This window comes from Pan paniscus, chromosome 23 (assembly GCF_029289425.2).
Source record: "Pan paniscus chromosome 23, NHGRI_mPanPan1-v2.0_pri, whole genome shotgun sequence".
Taxonomy (NCBI): Eukaryota; Metazoa; Chordata; class Mammalia; order Primates; family Hominidae; genus Pan; species Pan paniscus.
Window position 1 is genome coordinate 53,588,782 of NC_085927.1, and position 22,862 is coordinate 53,611,643.

The following is a 22,862-nucleotide window of genomic DNA, read 5'->3' on the forward strand; positions in this document are numbered from 1 at the left end:
CACAAATGTTCCTTTCAGCTGTGTTTAATCCACTATTTTTACCCATCCACTGTATTTTAGATCTACAATCAGATTTTTCAGAAGTTCTATTTTATACTTCTTCAAATATTCATTTTATTGCCTGTTTTGCATTCATATTTTGAATCTATTCTTTCATTTCTTTAAACATATTAAAACACTGGTTTTAGATTACATATCTGATAGTTCCAATATTTCAAGTGTTTGGAGACCTGATTCTATTGGATATGACATCTATTGGTTTGTAGTCCTCATTCTTTGATAGTTCCAATATTTCGAGTGTTGGAGACCTGATTCTATTGGATATGACATCTATTGGTTTGTAGTCCTCCTTCTTTGATAGTTTCATATTTCAAGTGTTTGGAGACCTGATTCTATTTGATATTACATCTATTGGTTTGTAGTCCTCATTCTTTGATAGTTCCAATATTTCGAGTGTTTGGAGACCTGATTCTATTGGGTATTACATCTATTGGTTTGCAGTTCTCATTCTTTGTCTCTTCATATGTTTTTTAAGATTTTTTGTGTGTGATCTGATGTTACTTGGCACTTTATCTCTGGAAATTCTTTAAGGGATAGGTTGAAGATGCATTCTTCCACAGAAGGGCACACCCCCTCCAGGATTACTCAAAAAAGTTCCTTGCCCGAAACTTTTCAGACCACATAGCATGAATTCAAGGACAGACCCTCATGCAAATCAACTTGTAATTACAATTTTCCCCTTATTCACTCAGCACCAGTGTTGAAATAGGTGGTTTTCCTCAGTGTACCCTTTTGTGATGAAGGTTTATATTTGTAATCACTGAGGATGTAGGGTCCCAACTTTGTAAGCGATGGTCCTTTGTTAAGTCCTTCCTCCTTGGGAAGGCCTTCTAGGCTTTGTCTCTTGTCTCCATACTCCAAATGGCAAAACTGAATACACAAATTCACCAGGATTTGGCCAATACCCTCAGGGAGAAGCTGACTTTGTAGAATGCTCCCTTCTCTAGATCCCAATTTTTACTCTATGTTTGGCCTCTGAAGATTCCAGCTCAGTAATGTATTAAAATGTACGTACATATTTTGCCTTTTATCCAGCATTTTAATTATTTTCAGTAGAAGTGTTGTTCATGGTATATAGCCTACCGTATTGCTAGAAAAAGAAGTCTCTGTTCGCTATAATGTATTGTCTCCAACAACAAAGATAATTCTGCTTCATGAGTAAATCAGAAATCTTTCAAATTTAGTTTAAATGTTTAGCCTTTTATGTTTAAGAGAGTAACTCATGATCTCTTTCATCTCAAATTTATTAGACAAATTTCACAATAAGGAAAAAAAGGCTCTCCTGCTTTCAGTTTTTCCAGTTCTTTAGCTTTCCCAACAAAGACTATTCATATTAGTTTACTGTCCACCCAAGAACTTTATCCATAAAATTGGGATGGTTTTATGTCAAGAACAAGAATACGCAGCCTACAAGACAAACTGTCATTCTTTTGAAAGAGCCTGGAAATCATCTTAGTCCCCACTTAGCACTAACTAAAGAGAGCACAGAGAAGTTCCACATCATGGAGGGGATGATACTGTGTCACTCTTGCTGGAGCTGCTGCACTCATTCCTTTTTTTTTAAGACCAAGTCTCACTCTGTCACCCAGGCTGGAGTGCAGTGGTGTGATCTGGGCTCACTACAACCTCTGCCTCCTGAGTTCAAGTGATACTCCTGCCTCAGCCTCCCGAGTCACTGGGATTACAGGCACGCACCACCACACCCAACTAATTTTTGTATTTTTAGTAGAGATGGGGTTTTGCTATGTTGGCTATGCTAGTCTCGAACTCCTGACCTCAGGTGATCTGCCCACTTCGGCCTCCCAAAGTGCTGGGATTACAGGCACGAGCCACCATGCCCAGCCATCTTTTCTTTTAATTGTCATAAACATGCACAAATAACATAACCATTTTTAAATGTGTAGTTGAGTAGGTGTTGAGTATATTCACATTGTTGTGCAAAAGATCTCTAGAACATTTTTATCTTGCAAAATCAAAACTCTACACCCATGTACATAAATTCCCTATCTCCCCCTCCCCAGGACACAAATTCTTACACCTAAACTGCATCAGTGATGCATCCACCATAAAAGCCATGATACCAGAATTTTCTAATATTTCAGGATCAAATTTAATTTTTTTAATCCCCTTAGGAAGGTCAGTTATTCATTCTGTGATTTTGTCCATATTTTGTTTATATTAAATACAGTTTTCTCTGATCAATTGATATTAATTGGCTTTTGTGGGTTTTTTTTCAATGAACTAGATAGTGTATTTATAATTTCAACTTTCATTTTTTATTATTTTTATTCTTTTGAGACAGAGTCTCACTTTGTCACCCAGGCTGGAGTGCAGTGGCACAATCTTGGCTCACTGCAGCCTCCACCTCCTGGGCTCAAGTGATCCTCCCACCTTAACTTCCCGAGTACCTGGGGCATGCCACCATGCTCAGCTAATTTTTAAGTTTTTTGTAGAGATGAGATCTCACTATATCGTCCAGGCTGGTCTCAAACTCCTGGGCTCAAGTGATCCTCTCACCTCAGCCTCCCAAAGTGCTGGGGTTACAGTGTGAACCACCATGCCCAGCCTCAAGTTTTATTTTAGATTAAGGAGTACATGTGCAGGTTTGTTACATGGGTATATTGCCTAATGCTGAGGTTTGGGGTACAAATAATCCTGTCACCCAGGTAGTGGGCATAGTACCTAATAGTTTTTCAGCCCTTGCCCCCATCCCTTCCCCCTCTAGTTGTCTGCTGTTCCCATCTTTATGTCCACATGTACCCAATGTGTAGCTCCCACTTGTAAGTGAGAACATGTGGTATTGGTTTTCTGTTCCTGCATTAATTTGCTTAGGATAATGGCCTCCAGCTGCAAAAGACATGATTTCATTCTTTTTAATGGCTGCATAGTATTTCATGGTGTATATGTACCACATTTTAAAATTCAATCCACCATTGGTAGGCACCTAGGTTGGTTAATTCCATGTCTTTGCTACTGTGACTAGTGCTGCGATGAACATATGAGTGCATGTGTCTTTTGGTAGAATGATTTGTTTTCCTTTGGGTATATACCTAGTAATGGGATTGCTGGGTCCAATGATAGTTCCAAGTTCTTTAAGAAATCTCCAACTGCTTCTCATAGTGGCTGAACTACAAATTTAATTCTTATATATAATTGGTTACACAACTCCTGAGGAAATGAAGCTTATTCATTTAGAGTCAGATATAAGTAAATATTTTTATTACTAAAACAATATTTCCTAAATCATACACTAAAATAAATAATTTTACTGCTGATTGAGACATTAAAGGTCAAACTCCAACCTGCTCATGTTGCAAAAAAAAAAGAGTCCCATGCTTTATGCAAAAACTATGAAATATTCAAGTAGTTCATACAAAGATCTTTTTTTATTATTTCTAGCCACGAAAACATCATCACTTTCCAATGAACAACATTAAAAATGTATAAAAACCTACAAATTTTAAATTTGGCATCTTAATATTTTACTTCAAAATTAAATTCCATTAATTCCAATTTTAAATATATTGCATGTAAACTATTTTTGTCTGGTTTTAATTTGCTGTGTTTACATTTTATTACAGTATCATTCCTCTTGTTCTGAAATACATCCTATATAGATGCTAAAATCTTCCCTAAATAAAACTTGACTGGATTAATTCCATTAAATTCCATATGGACAAGTTCTACAAACTCATCTTCCATATATAGCTGTTGATATGATTAGTTCCAATGGCTTCACGTCATAGCTCTTACTCATCATTTCAAATTTCACATTTTCACATGAGCAAACCAAACACTTACCTCTTTATACCATTTATATATAGGTCAATTCCACCAAACCTGGACAGAAAGGCAAGGTACGGTACAGTACCAGAGGTGCTAAGGGGGATCTACAGTCAAGGGAGAAGAATGACAACATGTTAGAGAATTAAGATCCAAGCAATAGACGGTAAAGCAGATTTCTAAATCACAGCTCTCAGGATGTAATAGAGAATACTATTAACAGGACGAGCATTCCATTAAACATTTAAATACAACTGCTTAACCCAGGTGTCAGGGTGAACACGCATTCTCAGCAAATACAGTGTAAATAGCACCCTAGAATGCCAGTCTGTGCCCAACTGAAAGTCGAGTTATCTACAAAATTATTTAAAATCGCCTAAAAAATAAAATAAGCATAAATATACTCTATATATACTCTAATATGTGTTATACATATAATACATATTAGAAGCTGAGGCCATAGCACAATTTTATACTGAGTGTCACGTGAACTTTGTACACGAGTTTGTACATACAGTTTTAAGGTAGAAAAAAATCCTTTTTTAAATTAAAAATTCCACAAAGGATATCATTGGGTCAAGTGGGTCAATACAGACTGTAGATTAAATAAAAGTATTATCTCAATGTTTAATTTGCTGACATTGATAGCTGCACTGTGATTATGTAAAAGAATAGCTCTTAGGAAATGTACACTGATGTTTTTGGGGTAAAGAACTATGATACAAGCAACTTCCCCTCAAGTGTTTTTTGTTTGTTTTTGTTTTTGTTTTTTGAGATGGAGTCTCGCTCTGTCACGCAGGCTGGAGGGCAGTCATAGAATCTCGGCCCACTGCAACCTTCGCCTCCCCGGTTCATGCAGTTCTCCTGCCTCAGCTTCTGGAGCAGCTGGGACTATAGGCACACATCACACCCAGCTAATTTCTGTATTTTTAGTAGAGATGGGGTTTCCCCAGGCTGGCCAGGATGGTCTTGAACTCCTGACCTCAAATGATATGCCTGCCTCAGCCTCCCAAAGTACTGGGATTACAGGCATGAGCCACCACACCTGGCCCCCCTCAAGTGTTTTTAAATATATATATATATGTGTACATTGTTTGTGTATGTTGTGTGCATACACATACACACAGATAATGAGAGATCACAGAAGAAACAAATGAGGTAAAATGTTCACAATAGGTCAATCTCAATGAGGGTATATGGGCATTATTTGTACCATATGAGTGCTATTTGTACTTTTCTTATTCTTGCAACTTTTCTTTTTTTGAGACTCTGTCACCCAGGCTGGAGTAAAGTGGCAGGATCTCAGCTCACTGCAAACTCTGCCTCCCGGGTTCAAGCAATTCTCCTGCCTCAGCCTCCCGAGAGCTTAGGACTACAGGTGTTCACCACCACACCCAGCTGATTTTTGTATTTTTAGTAGAGACAGGGTTTCATCAAGTTGACCAGGCTGGTTTCCAACTCCTGACCTCAAGCGATCCACCCACCTGGCCTCCCAAAGTTCTGGAATTATAGGCGTGAGCCAATGTGCCTGGCCTATTCTTGCAACTTTTCTACAGGTTTGAGATTGTTCCTTTTATTTATTTATTTAATTTTTTTTTGAGACGGAGTCTCATTCTGTCGCCCAGGCTGGAGTGCAGTGGCACAATCTTGGCTCACTGCAACCTCCACCTCCTGGGTTCAAGCAATTCAGTTTGAGATTATTTCTAAGCAAAAAGTTAAATTTTATTTAATAAAATATTTCCAAACAAGCATTATGAATCTAAAATTTAGATAAACATTAAATAAATATACAATCAATATAAATCTATTTCATCAAGCTTCATACAAATACACAAAGTACAATTTCCCATACAGCTGAATGGCTCCCAACTCTACACAATCAAATCTGTTATTTACTAAGCCCTTAAAATGCCGGCCTCAAAGCCTGGCATGGTTATTGCAGTCTTCTCCAAAGGATGGATTGCTGTTTACTATTTAAAACATGTGTAACTAGGAAATGAGACCAGTGGAGAGGGGCTCACAGGGTGGGCCTCTGTAAAGCCTTTTCCTGGAAAGAATGCCTGTGACTTCTTTTCTGATAATGCATTTTTAAGTAGATATAATTTTGAGCAAGCATTTCAGTTTCCCTAGCCTTGCAGAAGAAGGGCAAGAGCAGATTAAACATATAGTTCAAGGTTGGGTGCCCTCCTGGTTTTGGTAGCGATAAGAGGAAATGAGGAAGAGAAGAAACTTACATCTGCAGAGCTCACACTGACTGGATGCAGGCACTATTCTCAGTGTTTTACATGAGTAGCCCTAAAACCACCCTCAGAGGTGGTGTCACTTTCTACAACTCACAAAGCAGAGGTATGGCCTCCCTGCCCGGCACCACCATGAGTGCCAGCGATCTCTGTGAATCCAGAGTGCAAGTCCATCCCACTGCACTAACCACCCTGCCCATGAAGAAAAAGACAGGCCGTCAAATTATTCAAGCTTTCATTGCATTTCGTATTGCTACTTACAGTCTAACACAAATTCTAATGTGGTAAAGAAATTCTTGCGATGATCAGTCTCCAAAGCTAAGCCCCTTAGACAAGTAAAGAATCTAGTCCAAAAGGAGAGGCTCTGCTCAGTACTTGCCTTTTGGTGTTTACAATTCTGGCAAAATGTTTAAGAATCAAAACCATCTATAGACGAATTACTGAAAGCGAATTCTTAAGGGTGGGGCTGGAGGAGGCTAGTTTTTAAATCAGTATCCGTCATTGTGATAAGTATCTTGCAAGAAGACATTTTCTCCAACCTGGCACAACCACTGGGATGAAAACAGAACTTTGTTTTCCTTCTCTGGAATCAATTTACCAATTCAACTTCTTTTAAATGTCCTCCATTAATATTCAGGGACTGAGGCCACATTTTTATAAAACACCGAGTCTGCATCACTCTTAATGGAAACAAAGGTACGGAGCAGATTGCAAGAAAAACCTCCTCATACTTCCTGCCCTGGTCAGTCATTAAAACACCCTGACACTCAAACATTCCTGACACAGGTCTTCAAATAAAATTGAAGCTAAAGTAAATTCAGACTATAACTGAAAAATTCTTTCCCAACTTTAAGGGGAAATTACCATGAAATCTTTTACTCATTTTGTAAGTGTCCAGTTAGGCTTACATTAACTACTAAAAAAGAAAGAGCATGTATCACCAAATGGATTCATCATAGAACCATCTAGAAAAGCCACAGATGCTGGGAAGTCTGTGGATAGAGAAGGGAAGCCCTGCCCTTCATTCCCAATGACCTTGGCCTCCTGCAATGTGCCACACTCCAGCCTCCTTGATTGACACACATGTCACAGGAGCTTAAGGTTCTGGGAATCTTACTTGTCATTTAGGAGAGACTATCAAGACCTGTTTTTTAAAAAGTCTTTGAAGTTCTACAGTTCTCAGTGGCTTCTTTTAAAAACAGATGTAGCTTTTAAAAACAGATACACATTTCATATTTTCTGTACTTTTGCTCTTCCTGCATAACTGATTAGCTTGGGAAGATTGTCAAAATTTTAAATTAACATTAGATCATGACTATTAGGACACATAGCAGGAAATAATATTTTAACTCTCCATTTGGCATAAAGTATCACTTAAATCAAGTTTATGAGGAAACTGATACAATGTTTACAAGGATGAATGTTCTTTAAAAGCAAAAGAACACTACCATATGACATGGCAGTTCTCCCCTAGGTATGTACCCAAGAGAAATGAAAACATATGTTCACACGAAAACCTTTCACATGAATGTTCACAGCAGTGCTATTCACAAAAGTCAAAACATGGAAACAACTCAAAGGTCCATCAGCCGATCAAAGGGTAAACAAAATGTGGTCTATCCATACAATGGACTATTACTCAGCCATAAAAAGGAATGAGGTACAAATTCATGCTGTAACATGGGTGAGCCTTAAAAACATGTGCTAGACACAAAAGATCATATCTTGTATGACTCCATTGATATGAAATATCCAGAATCTATAATGACAAATCTATGGTGACAGAAAGTACATTAGTATTTGCAGATACAGTGGAAGGGAAACGGAGAGTAACTGCTAAGGAGGACAGTTTCTTTTTGGAATGATGAAAACGGTTTTCAATTAGATAGTGGTGATGACTGTGAAACTCTATGAATATATGAAAAACACCAATTTATACATGTTTAAAGGGTGAATTTTATGATATGTAAATTATACCTTAATAAAGCTGCTATTAAAAATGTAGACAGCAATAAAGGGTGATGTGGAAAAAATCAAATGCACTATTTTATCCATTATTATAGAAGTAAATAAAGGGGAAATTTTTTTTTAAGGGAAGAGAAAAGTTCTGTCTTCCTCCTCCTTTTCTATCTTTTCTAACAATTCAGTCCTAAAGTCATTAGATGGGACAGAGGAAAATGACATCACAGTGTTGGAGGAGCCATCAAAGCCCAGAGGAGGATATGGGGTGAGGAGGGCATCATCATAGTGGGGTGTCAGTGCCCATGAGGGTGCTAGAGTGCATTAGCGTGATCGTGGCTCACTGCAACCTCCAACACCTGGGCTCAAGGTCAGCTAATTTTTTTTTTTTTTTAGATGGAGTTTTGCTCTTGTTGCCCAGGCTGGAGTGCAGTGGCACCATCTCGGCTCACCACAAACTCTGCCTCCCGGGTTCAAGCAATTCTCCCGCCTCAGCCTCCTGAGTAGCTGGGATTACAGGCATGTGCCACCATGTCCATCTAACTTTTTTGTATTTTTAGTAGAGACGGGGTTTCTCCATGTTGGTCAGGCTGGTCTCGAACTCCAGACCTCAGGTGATCTGCCTGCTTTGGCTTCCCAAAGTGCTGGGACTACAGGCATGAGCCACCGTACCCAGCCAAGCTCAGCTAATTTTTAAATTTGCTGTAGAGATGGGGTCTTCCTATATTGCCCAGGCTGGTCTTGAACTCCTTGGCTCAAATGATGCTCCCACCTCAGCCTCCAAAGCATTGGGATTACAGGCGTGAACCACCACACCTGACCTACTCACAGTATGCTTCTATTAGCTCTGTTCTGAAATATTATCCAAACATACTCAAATATGAACAGCCAGGGAAATAAGACCCCTCTCAATGGAAAAGACCATCAATGCAGGTCAACCTTGAGGTGACTAACGTGAAAATTACTAGACAAGAACTTTAAAGCAGCTATTTTAACTATGTTCAATGAGTTGAAAGACATATGCTCATAACTGCAGAAAAACAGAAAATCTAAGCAGGTAAAGAGACCATAAAGAGGAATTAAATGGAAATTCTACAACTGTAATATACAATGTCTAAAAGTAAAAATTCAAGGGATGGGGCTAACAGCAGAATGAAGATGATAAGAGTCGGTGAACTGAAAGATCAATAGACATTATCCAATCTGAATGATAGAATAAAACTTTTTTTAATGAACTGAGCCTCAGAGGCCAGTGGGACAATATCAAAATGTTTAAGAGAGGAAAGAATGGGACAGAAAAAAATTTGAGAAAATTATGGCTCAAAACTTCACAAATTCAAAAAAAAGGACAGAATTAAAAGGAAGAGAAAACTTTGAAACAGAATATGGTATGCATAAGAAGAAACAACAAATAGAACTTTTTTTAAATTTTAAGTCAGAAAAAAAAGAGAGAGAGAGAGAGAGTCAGTCCTTGAAGTTAAGACTGGAATTTGGGAATGCCTGAAATTCATTGAGCTATTTGTTTTGATAACAGATCATTCCCCTGTGGTGGAAGTATACACAGTGGGTTGTAGTACACAGCAAATTCTAAAAGAAGTAAGTTTTTAAATTGCTAGGAGGTAGCATCAAGTCAGACTCTGATTAAGAACTAATGAATGAGGCCAGACACGGTGGCTCACACCTGTAATCCCAGCACTTTGGGAGGCCAAGGCAGACTGATCACTTGAGGTCAGGAACTCGAGACCAGCCTGGCCAACATGCAGAAACCCCGTCTCTACTAAAAATTTAAAAATTAGCTGGGCATGGTGGCACATGCCTGTAATCCCACTATTCGGGAGGCTGAGGCACAAGAATCACTTGAACTCTGGAGACGGAGGTTGCAGTAAGCCAAGATAGCGCCACTGCACTCTAGCCTGGATGACAGAGTGAGACTCCATCAAAAAATAAAAAATAAATTAATTAATTAATTTAAAAAAACTAATGAATGAGTAAATACATATATACTTGTCTGTGTGTGTGCATGCATGTGTGTGTACAAATTTAGTTATTGGGTTAAATGGAATACTAATGATATTCTAGCCCAAATTTTCTACTTTTGATCATTACAGACTGATTTTGAAAGGGTTTGACTCCTACTGCATTTCATATTCCTTTTTAAGGGCCCCAAGGATACAGTCCACAGATTTTTACTCCTTTCATCCCCCTGGTGTGGCACACCACCAGGTGGCCAAGGGCCTTCATCCTCCACATCCCTCCCCATGTAACTGCATCACCCCTGCTGCAAACCCTTCACCGGCTCCCTACAGCCTCTAGGATAAATGTCGAACTGTTTTACTAAGTACTTTTCTGAATTGGCCCTTCTGGCCACAACATGACCCATATCCCTTCACTTCCGATAGAAATCACAGAACCACCCAGGTCCCTGAGTAAGCATGGCAGGCGGATGCAGGCATCCAAGCTTTCACACAGGCTGTCCCCTCTGCTATAATGACCTTTCCTTCCTCTCTCATCTCGAGAATACTCACTCCTTCGTCAAAACTAAGTTAAATGCCCCTCGTCCAGAAAGCCTTCCTGGACTACCTCTCCTCATTTTCAGATAGCTCTCCCTCCGGTAACTCCCAGCCACCCTGTCGTGGCCCCTCTCCCAGCACTTGCCAACACTCCGTAAGTGTCTCACTGGGCTGGGAGCTCCTCAAGGGCAGGGCCTGAGTCTGATTTATCTGCACCGCAGTGTCTAGCATTGGCTCTAGCATAAAGCCAATGCTCCGTAACTATTTGATGAAGGGAAAAAATGCCAAAATACTAAGTTCCAAAATAGAAGTTGACCCAAATACATTTATATGGACCCTTAAAAGAAATGAAAAGAAGGCCGGGTGCGGTGGCTCATGCCTGTAATCCCAGCACTTTGGGAGGCCAAGGCAGGCAGATCACCTGAGGTCAGGAGTTCAAGACCAGCCTGGAAACATGGTGAAACCCCATCTCTACTAAAAATACAAAATTAGCCAGGCATGGTGGCCCACGCCTGTAATCCCAGCTACTCAGGAGCCTGAGGCCAGAGAATTGCTTGAACCTGGGAGGCGGAGGTTGCGGTGAGCCAAGATCACACCATTGCACTCCAGCCTGGGCAACAAGAGTGAAATTCTGTCTCAAAAAAAAAAAAAAAAAAAGAAAGAAAGAAAGAAATGAAAAGAAACTGGCTGGAGCAGCGCTACATGCAAAATATGACCGAGTAGCTGTTGATCGTGATCATCTACATCAGCCTTAATTAACTGAATTATGAAAAACAAAACTTCAACTGCTCAGTGGCAACAGTGGGGGCAAAGACAGGATAGGTTACCTGCTCCCCTGATCTACCTCAGCTTGTCTGGAATTGAGGGATTCTAAGTATGTACAACATACAGCACCTGAGCCAACACGTCCTGAAACTGTTCTCGTGTGAGCGGCATCAGGAAGTCTGTGATGATTCTTCTCAGTTCACTTTTTGACACAGTCAAGTTCTGACCAGTATCCAGCAGCTGAAAGGCTTTTTGCAACTCATCCCCTCTGTCGGTAATTTTTTGAAATAAAATCCGTTTAACATCTAAGGAGGACAGTGTTGGATTTGCAACAGCTGTGGCTATAAAAGAGATACAGCTATTTATTAAACATGTTTAAAGCCGAGATACTAAACAAAAACTCTTGCACTGTTGAACGGAACCAAGAAAACTTATTAGATGGTATTTCTCCCACCATATCTAGGTTTACGTGTATCACCGTTAGATGACTTGTAATGAAAAATCTACTCAGTCATCTTTCAACTCTGAAATTTGGTCAATATAGAATAATAGTAATCACATTAGTAAGAAAAAAAAAAGAGAATCTTCCCTGTAAAGGACATAGGTCAGTACAAGTGAAAAACATGGATATTGAAAGAAAATTTAGTCAATATCATTCAAATAAATCTTTAAAATATCATATTCACCTTTCATCCCCTTGCCAATTTTTGAGGGAAAAACATGTAATTCTTAAACCCAGAGCATTTCCCTTTCAAAGACAGGGAAGAGATGGACGCTAAAATGCAGATATAAAAATGTTCTGAGGGCTGGGCACGGTGGCTCACGCCTGTAATCCCAGCACTTTGGGAGGCCGAGGCAGGCGGATCACCTGAGGGCAGGAGTTCGAGACCAGCCTGGACAACATGGCGAAACCCCGTCTCTACTAAAAATACAAAATTAGCTGGGTGTGGTGACGCACGCCTGTAATCCCAGCTACTCAGGAGGCTGAGGCAGGAGAAAAGCTTGAACCTGGGAGGCTGAGGTTGCGGTGAGCTGGCATCGTGCCATTGCACTCCAGCCTGGGCGACAAGAGTGAAACTCCGTCTCAGAAAAAAAAGAAAAATGTTTCGAGTGGTCTAAATAAGCTTTTGGGTTTTGGACTTTTTGGAAGGAATAATGTCTTGACTAACGTTTTAGGTCCCAGAGCTCCCTGTGTCAGCAAAGGAGAGGTGATCCACCATAGGCCTCCTTCCCCTCTCCAAGACAAAGACAACTAGAGCAACAATAGGTAGGAAATTACATAAGTAAATACGGTGAGTACAAACCAACTTATGGTTCCAATCCGTATCGTCTGTGTGAAGACACTGTTGTTCAATTTGATATTTTATAACTGACTGGGGAAGCAGGAGACCAAGAATAATGGTAGTTGGTAAATCCCTCCTACTTACTTATGAGATAAACTTGGTAGCCATATTTTATTTAGCAGCTCTTTCTTACATAGTAAATCCTAGATGTATGTTAAAGGGCTTTAACATTGCCTCATCCTTTATAATAATATTCACAAGCAGCAGCTAGGGAGGGAGGATGCTAGTTCTTTCCCTTTGAATGAAAATTTCTTATCAAGCTATTGTACATTTCTGGCATAAGGACAGTGATAGCTTTAGTCTTGGGGTGACCTGGGCAGGTAAAAGATGCCAAAGATCTCGGTGCACCAACTTGAACCCACCCAGAGGGCAGGCTAGGATTTCCTCAGAGCTGTAGGGTGGGCTGGGCTGTCTTCTGCTTGAGGGGATACAAGAGACAACGTGCAGGCACCCCACAGTGACACTGCCATGGAGATCGGCTGCAGACCCTAACCCCATGAGCCACAGCACAGCAGGCTCTGGGGGGCACTTCCACCCCACACAGGGACTGCGCTGCCATCGGCGATTCTCCCCCGACACCCACTGAGGGCCCAGTGCACGCAGGGCCTGTGCCGGGGGCTGGGGATGACTCTTGCTCCTGATGCCCACAGCCTCAGGGAGGGAAGTGATTCTGTAACTGGGATGCGGCGGTCCAGTGTGGAGACAGGCATTAGGTGTCTGCAGGGAGCACGGGAGACCTAAACAGAGGATGGCTGGTTTCCGGTGACAGGATGGAAGGTGACAGGAAAGCCTACTTAGTGGAAAGCAAGTTGGTGATCCTGAGGGAACAGAGCTGGAAGTGGGGCTGCTGTGGGGCGTGGCCAGCCTGGGCAAAAGGAGGATGGGGGTGGGGACAAGCAGAGGTGCATCGGCCAAGAGATGACGGGAAAAGTCAGCAGGGCCTGTCCTTGGGCTTCATGCTCTGGGGTTATGAGATGGCACAGTGGGACTGTCATCAAAAGAACAACATAACCCTATTTTCATTCTTCACCTTCCCCCTGGTACCACGTGGAGGAGGAACCAAAAGGGAAGGAGAGTGATGGGGTGGAGACAGGCTGGGTGACTACAGCTCCTTAGGAGAGGAGTGACACAGTACCGTACTAGCGTGATGGTCACAGAGCAAAAAGACTTCACATGAATAAAAGAAAGGTCAAGCGGGGAGGTCTACAGACTTCTCTGATTGGAGGGGCCAGGTGAGGGATGGAGAGAGGATGGAACACCTGCGTCTGGCCTGGGTGGCTGGGCAGGGGTGGCACCCTTCACTTAGAAAGGGAAGAGGGAAGATGCAACAGATGGTATTTTCCAAGATGGGAATGGCAAGATCTCCCAACACAATATCATGTTAACACTCCTCCCTGCAAAAGTGGGCATACGCTCCCCCCTTGAATCTGGTGGGCCCATGACTATGGCAGAATGGACATCTATCAGTATGATACATGACATGTGTGATCTCCAAGATGAGGTCACGCAAGCTGCTACGGCCTCTGCCTGGTCCTATTTATTTATTTATTGAGATGGAGTCTTGCTGTCTCCCAGCCTGGAGTTCAGTGGCACAATCTTGGCTCACTGCAACCTCCACCTCCTGGGTCCAGGCAATTCTCCTGCCTCAGCCTCCCGAGTAGCTGTGACTATAGGCACCTGCCACCATGCCTGAATAATTTTTGTACTTTTTAATAGAGACGGGGTTTCACTATGTTGGCCAGGCTGGTCTCGAACTCCTGACCTCAGGTGATCCACCCGCCTCGGCCTCCCAAAGTGCTGGGATTACAGGCGTGAGCCACCGCACCCGGCCATGCCTGGTCCTCTTTAGATGCTCACACACAGATACCACTTGGCTGTGAGGAGGCCAAGGAGCCACCCTGGCAGGCCACATATAGGAGTTCTGGGCAACAGCCTTAGCTGAGGTTCCAGGCAACAGCTGCATCAACTGCTAGCCATTCGAGGACTCTGGCCCCCGATGTGACATCAGCCCAGCCTCTGCACCTCCCCAGCTGGACTGCATAGAGCAGAGACAAGCTGACCTGCCCAAACTGTGGATCTGTGAGCAAAATAAATGACTGTTGCTATTTCGAGCCACAATGTTTAGGGCATTTGCACACAGCAATAGATACCTGGAACAGAAGAGGAAAAGGCTTATGGAAAGAGAATGAGTTCAGCCTGGGATATCTAAGTGGGATGTCCATCTGAAAGTTGAATACATGCTCTGAAGATAAGAGAGGCTGGAGTGGAGATGCAAGTGTGGGAACCACCTGCATGGAGGCCACAGGGAAACAGGCCCAATGGGAAGAGGAGAAGGGGCCGTGGGAAACACTGACTTGTAAGGAAGTGGAATTGATTCATTCGAAAAATGTCGTATGTCAACAACTATCATATTTCAACCACTATTTTCAGCCCTGAGGGTACTGCAGTGAATAAGACAGGTACAGCTTACAATCCGGAGGTGAGACGACAGACAAGAAGCCAATAAATAAATAAACAAATGATAGGGTCATGGTGCACAGTGACACGTGCAATGAAAATGGAAAGACAAAACAATGAGGCAGAGTGCAGCTGGGGGCTGCTTTAGAGGGGATGGTCAAGGAAGTCTGCTCCAAAGTGGGTTTGTGAGCTGAAACCCAGAGGGATAAAAATGAGCCAGCCAGTCAAGAAGCTGAAGTAAGAATGTCTTCAACAGGGAAACCATAGCAACCAGTAAAGAACCCCTGAGCAAGAATGAGCTTGATACGTCCATGAAAGAAAAAGGCTGGAGTGGACGGTGTGGCACATAGCAGGTAGGATGGAGAACAGTGAGAGGTCAGGCCAGGGGAGGAGAAGGCCAGTCCACACAGGCTTCAGGCACCTGCAGAAAGGATGGCGTTTTCTTCAAAGTGCAATGGAAAGGCTCAGGAGAGTTTAGGGAGGGAAGCAATGTTATCTAATACAGCGTCCGTGTGGGGTTTTAAAAATGTGTTCTGGCTGCTATGTAAAGAATGGATTATAGGGGGCAAAAAATGAGGAAGAGAGACAAGAGAGGAGGCTGCTTCAAGGTCTAGGAGGTAACTGTGGCTTAAACCAGGTGGTAGCCCTGAAGGTAGACAAAAAGTAGACAGATAGGAGACATGATCTATCGGATCTGTAGCTGACAAGGTTTTACTGATGGATTGGCTGAGGAGGCGTGTGAGGGGTGTTAAAGAAAATAGAGAAATCAAGGATAATCCCTTGGTGCTGGACATGAGCAACGAGATAAATGACAGTGTCATTGCTAAGATGGAGAACACGGGGGAGTCGAGAGACCCGTTTAGCCAGTTCCGGTCTGAGATGCCCGTTAGATGCGGTGCACGCAGAAAGGTCCGCGAGGCAACTGGATATACGATCAGGAGCTTAGTGGGGAAGTGAGGATGGAGCTATCATTTTGGTTACAGGTGGCATTTCAGGACATGGAGCCAGATGACTCACTTAAGAGAGGGCAGACAGGGAACAGAGGAATGAGCACAGCCCTGAGGGGGAAGAAGGAACTTAACCCTCCCACAAGAGTTCCAAGAACACTCAGTAATGCAGGAAGCACTCGGGCTTCCCTTCCATTTCTGGCTGTCACTCAGAATCTCAGAAGCAGCTGATTCACACACAGCAGCTGCGTGCTTCAGTATCAGCCAGTGAGCACTCTTTCTCCCTCTGCCCACCAGCCTGAACATCCTCCTCCTGCCCCCCGTGTCAGAGGGGGATCCCTCTTGTTAATGTACACCTCTGTCTTGAAATCCTCTCTTGGACTTCTCATATATATTTTTAGTTGCTTTCTTAGAAGCCCCACCATTGCAATCAATAATTGTAATTTAAAAGAATCAGAAAATATTGATTTGAGACTATTTTAAAATACGTAAAGGAAGACTTTTTATTCCACGTGCCTAATGCAACGTCTGAGGATGAAAATGAAAGCAGTAACCAACCTTGCAGAACCTGCTGGTGGGAGTACAAATTGATGGAATCTTTCTGGAGGGCAATTTGACAAAATTTTCTATATCCGCTTAGGATATAGAAAGTCACAACAGACTGTCACTGTCACCCTAACAATGAGAACAAGTAGGATAAGCTAAAATATATATATAGTTTTAAAACCCACCAGAGATCTGAGGATGCAAAGAAACTACAATTCAGGAAAGGACAAGCCACTTGTCAGAGAAAAAAGAATGATAACTCCTTCCAGCCCTGTGGCACAGTGGGTAAAAAGCAAATTCGTTACAGACAGGGTAGGAAGAAAACAACCCAGTATTTAGCAGCCACATGAGGCTGACAGATGGATGAGATTCCCAGGGGCCTTGGTCACAGAGCAGGTCTGCGCTCACCCTCTTGGGCCTTCCCCCAGTGCAGGTAAGTAGCACTGCACCAAAGGCTGGGGCTAGAGGAGAGCTGAGTGATCCACCCCAGCATGGCACACGAGGTTTTGCACAAGTTCGGGGCAGCTGTTTACCAAAGGCTGAATACAGGGAACAAGAGCTCAGGTGAACCCTCTGAAGCATATGGGCCCTTCACTAAGTGTCAGTGGCCCACTGAAGGTTAAATCAGGGCCACAGGGTGGACAGAGATGTTCCCAGGTGCAGAAAGCCACGGCAGAGCTGAACAACAAAGAGACCTCCCATGAAACCCCCCAAAATGGCAGGTAGGCAGTAAAGCAGAGAGAGAGCTCCCCGCCATATGCAAAGCTGGTGGCTGGGCTATAAAGCAGAGAGATCTGCGGAGTCTCACCAGTGCTCACACCTCAAAGACCTGTTGAAGGCAAGCATATGAAACCAGGGGTAACCCAAATTTAACTAAAACTGCAACAAAGTCAAGGCACAGCTTACCTGAGAGATTAAACTGAGCTCACCTCACTAGAAACCTGAGAGAAGAAGAGGCTTTCCTTTTCTGGTGGTAAATATTATTAACTTCTGTCTCTGCTGTTTTTAACACAAATATCTGGCATTACTTTTTTTTTTAATTGCGAGACAAGTGAAGAAGAAAAGGTAACTTAATCCAGGTAAAAACAGTCATCAGAAGAACACCCACAGAAAGAATAATGACCAGGTAGAAATGATCAGGTATTCAAACTGAGAATGGGAAACATGTTGGCAAGATGAAAGGGAAAAGCTGAGAACATGGTGAACATATAGGGAATTTCACTAGAGAAATGGAAAGTATTTTTAAAGAGCACATGAAAAAAATCTAAAAATTAAAAATACAATATCAGAAGTTAAGAATTCACTTGTTTTGCTTAGTAGCAGAGTGTACATGCTAGAAAAAAGAACTCGTGAATATGAACTCAGGTCTATAGAAATGATTCAACCTGAAACACAAAGATAAGAACACTTAAAAAGGAAACAGTGTGTCTAATATTTATTTGCTTATTTGATGTATGAGTTATACAAATATATATCTACAGCTATATGTTGTGCATGCATGAAAAAGAGATCAGCCCAACTGCTGATGATACCCTCTTGTAGAGGAAAGTGGTGCTGGGAGGCAAATATATCTTTAATTTTTAAAAAGTAAAAAAACGCCGGGCATGGTGGCTCATGTCTGTAATCCCAGCACTTTGGGAGGCCAAGGTGGGCGGATCACAAGGTCAAGAGATCGAGACCATTCTGGCTAACATGGTGAAACACCATTTCTACTACAAATACAAAAATTAGCTGGGCATGGTGGCATGCGCCTGTAGTCCCAGCTACTCAGGAGGCTGAGGCAGGAGAATCGCTTGAACCCAGGAGACAGAGCTTGCAGTGAGCCTAGATCGCACCACTGCACTCCAGCCTGGGCAATGGGGCGCGACTCCGTCTCAAAAAAACAACAAGAAAAAAAGTAAAAAAAAAAAAAACACTCCAGTGCACTAAAAAGTACCACTAATAGAAATAAAAAGCAAATGACAAAAAAGAAAAATACCTGTGGCACTAAGGCAGATAGAAGGTTCACATTTTTAATACAAAGAGAGCCCATACTAGTCACTAAAAAAGACCAACCCAAAGTAGGTAAACAGGCAAAGGATATGAACAGGCAACTCACAAAAGCAAAAGGCATAAGCCTGGTAAACTTGAGAAAAAAAGTTAACCTTACTATTGAGGAAATGCATATTAAATTCACAATGGAGTGTTATTTTTCCATATCCAATGGGCAAGATCTTAAAAGATAATCTGTGTTAGGATACTTAGAAATGAGCACTTGTAAGTATCATGAGTGAGAATGTGCTAAGGTGCGAGCTTCCTGAAGGGTAATCTGGTGGTACTCATTAGGAACCTTAAGAGCAGGAACAGGCTGGGTGCGCTGGCTCATGCCTATAATCCTGGCATTTTGGGAGGCCGAGGGGGATAGATCACTTGAGGCCAGGAGTTTGAGACCAGCCTGGCCAACATGGTGAAATCCTGTCTCTACTAAAAATACAAAAATTAGCCAGGTGTGGTGGTGCATGCCTGTGATTCCAGCTACTCAGGAGGCTGAGGCATGAGAATCACTTGAACCTGGGAGGCGGAGGTTGCAGTGAGCCAAGATCATGCCCTTGCACTCCAGCCTGGATGACAGAGTAAGACTCTGTCTCAAAACAAACAAACAAACAAAAAGAGTAGGAACACCTTTTAACCCAGTCATCTCACCTCACTCTAGTCTTCTTTGTACGATCAGAAAGTTAGTTAAATAAAGATATATCTAAATTAGATTGCAGACATGGAGCTATTGAACTGGGATGCATTTATTGCTGATGATGTATTTTGATGTCAGAAACTACTAAGCTAATCCCCAATATCCACTCTCCTCTTTCTCCTTAGAAATAGACCCCTGAGTTTTGGTAGACACACGGTTGTTGGAAACAGTCTCTATTTTGCAGGCTCCCTGGTAGATGCATGGGACCTGGTGGTTCAAGTCCTGCCAGTTGCAAGTAAGCCTGAGTGTCCAGCATGACTGGGATGGCTTCACCCAATTACAAGGCAAAACCTAACTTCTTTCACAAACCCAGCTTCTTCTTTCACAGTGGCCCGCTGATTCCTCAGGCTGTGTTCATGCAGTGCTTTGTAAGTGCATCTTACGGCATTTGGCTCATGCTACTTGAATTCTTTATCTCCCTCTCTAGACTGTGAGCTTGTCTAGGGCGGGCCTTCTCTCAGGTGCATCTCTTTATTCTTAGCACCTATTACAGTGCCTGTCACATATTATGGCTCAGAAAATGTGGATAAATGAATGAGTAAATGAAGGAACTAATACATGAAATTAAAGGATATATATTTTTGGAAAATAATGACGTCAAATTCTGTTGCTTTTAAAACTGGTAAGAACTCCAGATGAGTTGAAAACCTATGTCCACATAAAAACCAGTACACGAATGCTTACGGCAGCTTCACTTACAATTGCAAAACACGGAGGCAACCAAGATGTCTATTTATTATTATTATTTTTTTGAGACAGGGTCTCACTCTGACACCCAGGCTGGAGTGCTGTGGCACGATCATGGCTCACTGAAGCCTTGACCTCCAGGGCCTAAGCCATCCTCCCACCTCAGCCTCCCAAGTAGCTGCGACTCTAGGCATGTACCAGTATGCCTGGCTAATTTTTTGTATTTATTTCTTGTAGAGACAAGGTCTTACTATGTTGCCCAGCTTGGTCTGGAACCCCTGGGCTCAAGCAATCCTCCTGCCTCGACCTCCGGAAGTGCTGGGATTAACAGGCATGAGCCACTGTGCCTGGTCAATACACGGCATTTTATACATTTGTCTAAAACTAATACAATCTACACCATCAAGAGTGAACCCTAATGTAAACTAAGAACTTTAAGTAAAAATAATGTTATCAGTATGGGTTCATCGATTGTAACAAATGTACCACACTAATATGAGATGTTAATTATGGGGAAACTGGGGGTGGGAGTGAGGGGGTGTATGGGAACTTGCTGTGTTTTCTACTCAATTTTTCTGTACACCTAAAACTGCTAAAAAAAATTAAGTCTACTAATTTACTGAGTGAGTTTTTATATATATAAGCCCCTGAATTCTGGAATCATACTCCCTGGGTTCAAATCCTGACATACCACTTAAAACCTTGTAACTTTTAGGCAAATAGCTTAATCAATCTGTGTCCCAATTTCCCCATATAGAAAATAGGGATAAAAACAGAGCCTAATTCATAGAGTTATTGTGAGGATTAAATGTCATGTGAATCCTTTGAACTAAGCTTGGTACCTATTAAATACACATAAGTGATATCTACAGTTAGTGTTCTTATTTGCTCATGAATACTTACTTGAAGAAGATCTGAACTTATTTGGGGAGCCATTCCTTGAATATACTCTACACGGTGAAGAATGGGGTCTTGAATGTGTAAATTTTCGTGTGTGAGGATGCGACCTAAGCCAGTCCGGTATAATCGCCATTTTGCACATTAAATCCCTGTGATATAAAAGAAAACAGATTACGTTACCTTAAAGAGCATACATTCCAAATGTGGCCAATTTCCTATCTATTCCTTTTCTGAAGGGACAGCTGCAGAGTGTAAAAATGATGCTAGTCATAATCTGCTTTGCTGATGTTTCAGACTATTCTTAAAGTGAACACAAAAATCATCATTTTGGACTCCTTGTTTTCAGCATATCCAATAAACTTCAAAAACGGCAAAATAAAGAGACTTTTGGACAGAAAAATCCACCTACATCTTGACTATCAGTGACTCATTTCTTTGGTAGGCAGTAAGGGGAAGAAAGTTTGGATTCTCTGAGCTTTTTTGAAGTGCCTCAGTATAAATTCAACATGCAGTCAGAAGCAAAGCTGGGATGACAGGAGCGAAACTGGTGGAGTAAGGACCTCTGAAAATCCTCTCCTTCATTAAATCAATGAGGACACTGGGAAAAATTGTTGAAATCAATTTTTTTTCAGAACTCTGGAAATTAACCAAAGGCTTACAGCAATCTGGGGAGCATTTATTCCCCCAAAATGGCTGAATCTCAATATGAAGAACATGCCTTGCGGCATTTTAACTTGCCTCGTTCCCATTCTCCCTCACCTGCCTCCCCCTGCCCCAACAGCTTGGATGTAGCCTTGAAAACCATCAGCCTGCAATCACAGGGAAAACCCAGCAGGCTGACAGTCACTGGAGTGGACAGAACAGGGCTGGAGCTCTGTCAAAGCCTCCTTACCCGGAACTTATCATTATTTGACCTGATGTTTCCCTGAAAGATCCTACTCCCAAGGCTGTCTTTATTTGAACTCAGAGTTCACTCAGTGAACACAGCCTATCATGAAGAGGCATTTGTTAGAAGAAATCAGAGGCCATTGTTGTTTAAAATCATGGCTACCTGAATAGGTGGATAACGGGGCAAATAATAGGCAACCAAAAAGCTTCAAGGGAAAAGCTGGGGAATGAGATGTCGATAGGGACTTGAAAAAGCGTCCACATATTCTTGGGAATCTAGGAAGTCACTCAGTACACAGAGCTAGAACCATTCCCAGGGAGAGGTGCGTGCTCAGGAAAGACCTGAGAAGGCCCTAACCTCTCACCTCCAACTGCCCTTCAAGCTCTGCACAAGCAGGAAATGAAGGCTAAGACAGATTTATAAACTGCCTAGCTAAGTGTTGAAGGAATGCTCCAATACAAAAAACCCCTCAGCAAAAATTGGGAGATACTGTTCCCAGGAATTTACGGAAATTTCTATCCAACCATGAGCTGACCACTAAGCTAACCAATCAGACTCTAGTGGCCATATATAACAAAGAATACAGACTTTATAAATTTTAGAAAACTCTATAAACAAATGAACAACAAGCAGTTAACAACAACAAAACATGGAAAGGGATGAGAATATGATTTCCACAACTACTACATTATATTATTTAAAATGTCATGGGCCTAGCATGATGTCTCATCTCTGTAATCCCAGCATTTTGGGAGGCTGAGGCAGGAAGTTCAAGACTTGAGCCCAGAAGTTCAAGACCAGCCTGGGCAACATACTGAGACTCTGTCTCTACAAAAAAAAATAAAAATAAAGAAGATTGACCAGGCATGGTGGCATGCACCCATGGTCTCAGCCACCAGGAGGCTGAGATGGGAAGAGCAGTTGAACCTGAGAGGTTGAGGCTACAGTGAGCTGTGATTACGCCACTGCACTCCAGCCTGGGCAACAGAGAAAACTCTGTCTCAAAATAAATAAATAAATAAAATGTCCAGTTATCAACAAAAATTTA

General features: G+C 42.1%; 1 protein-coding gene across 2 annotated transcripts in view; it reads right to left on the minus strand.

Moving 5' to 3' along the window:
* EFCAB6 (EF-hand calcium binding domain 6) overlaps nt 1-22,862 on the minus strand; it is a 293,210-nt gene that overhangs the window by 242,350 nt on the left and 27,998 nt on the right. For both annotated transcript variants that reach the window (XM_055105420.2, XM_055105421.2), the window contains exons 4-6: nt 20,929-21,074; nt 11,447-11,658; nt 3,862-3,950 (exon numbers count right to left, since the gene is read on the minus strand). In XM_055105420.2, the coding sequence (XP_054961395.2) occupies nt 3,862-3,950; nt 11,447-11,658; nt 20,929-21,074 (447 nt within the window). The remainder of the gene's footprint in view (nt 1-3,861; nt 3,951-11,446; nt 11,659-20,928; nt 21,075-22,862) is intronic.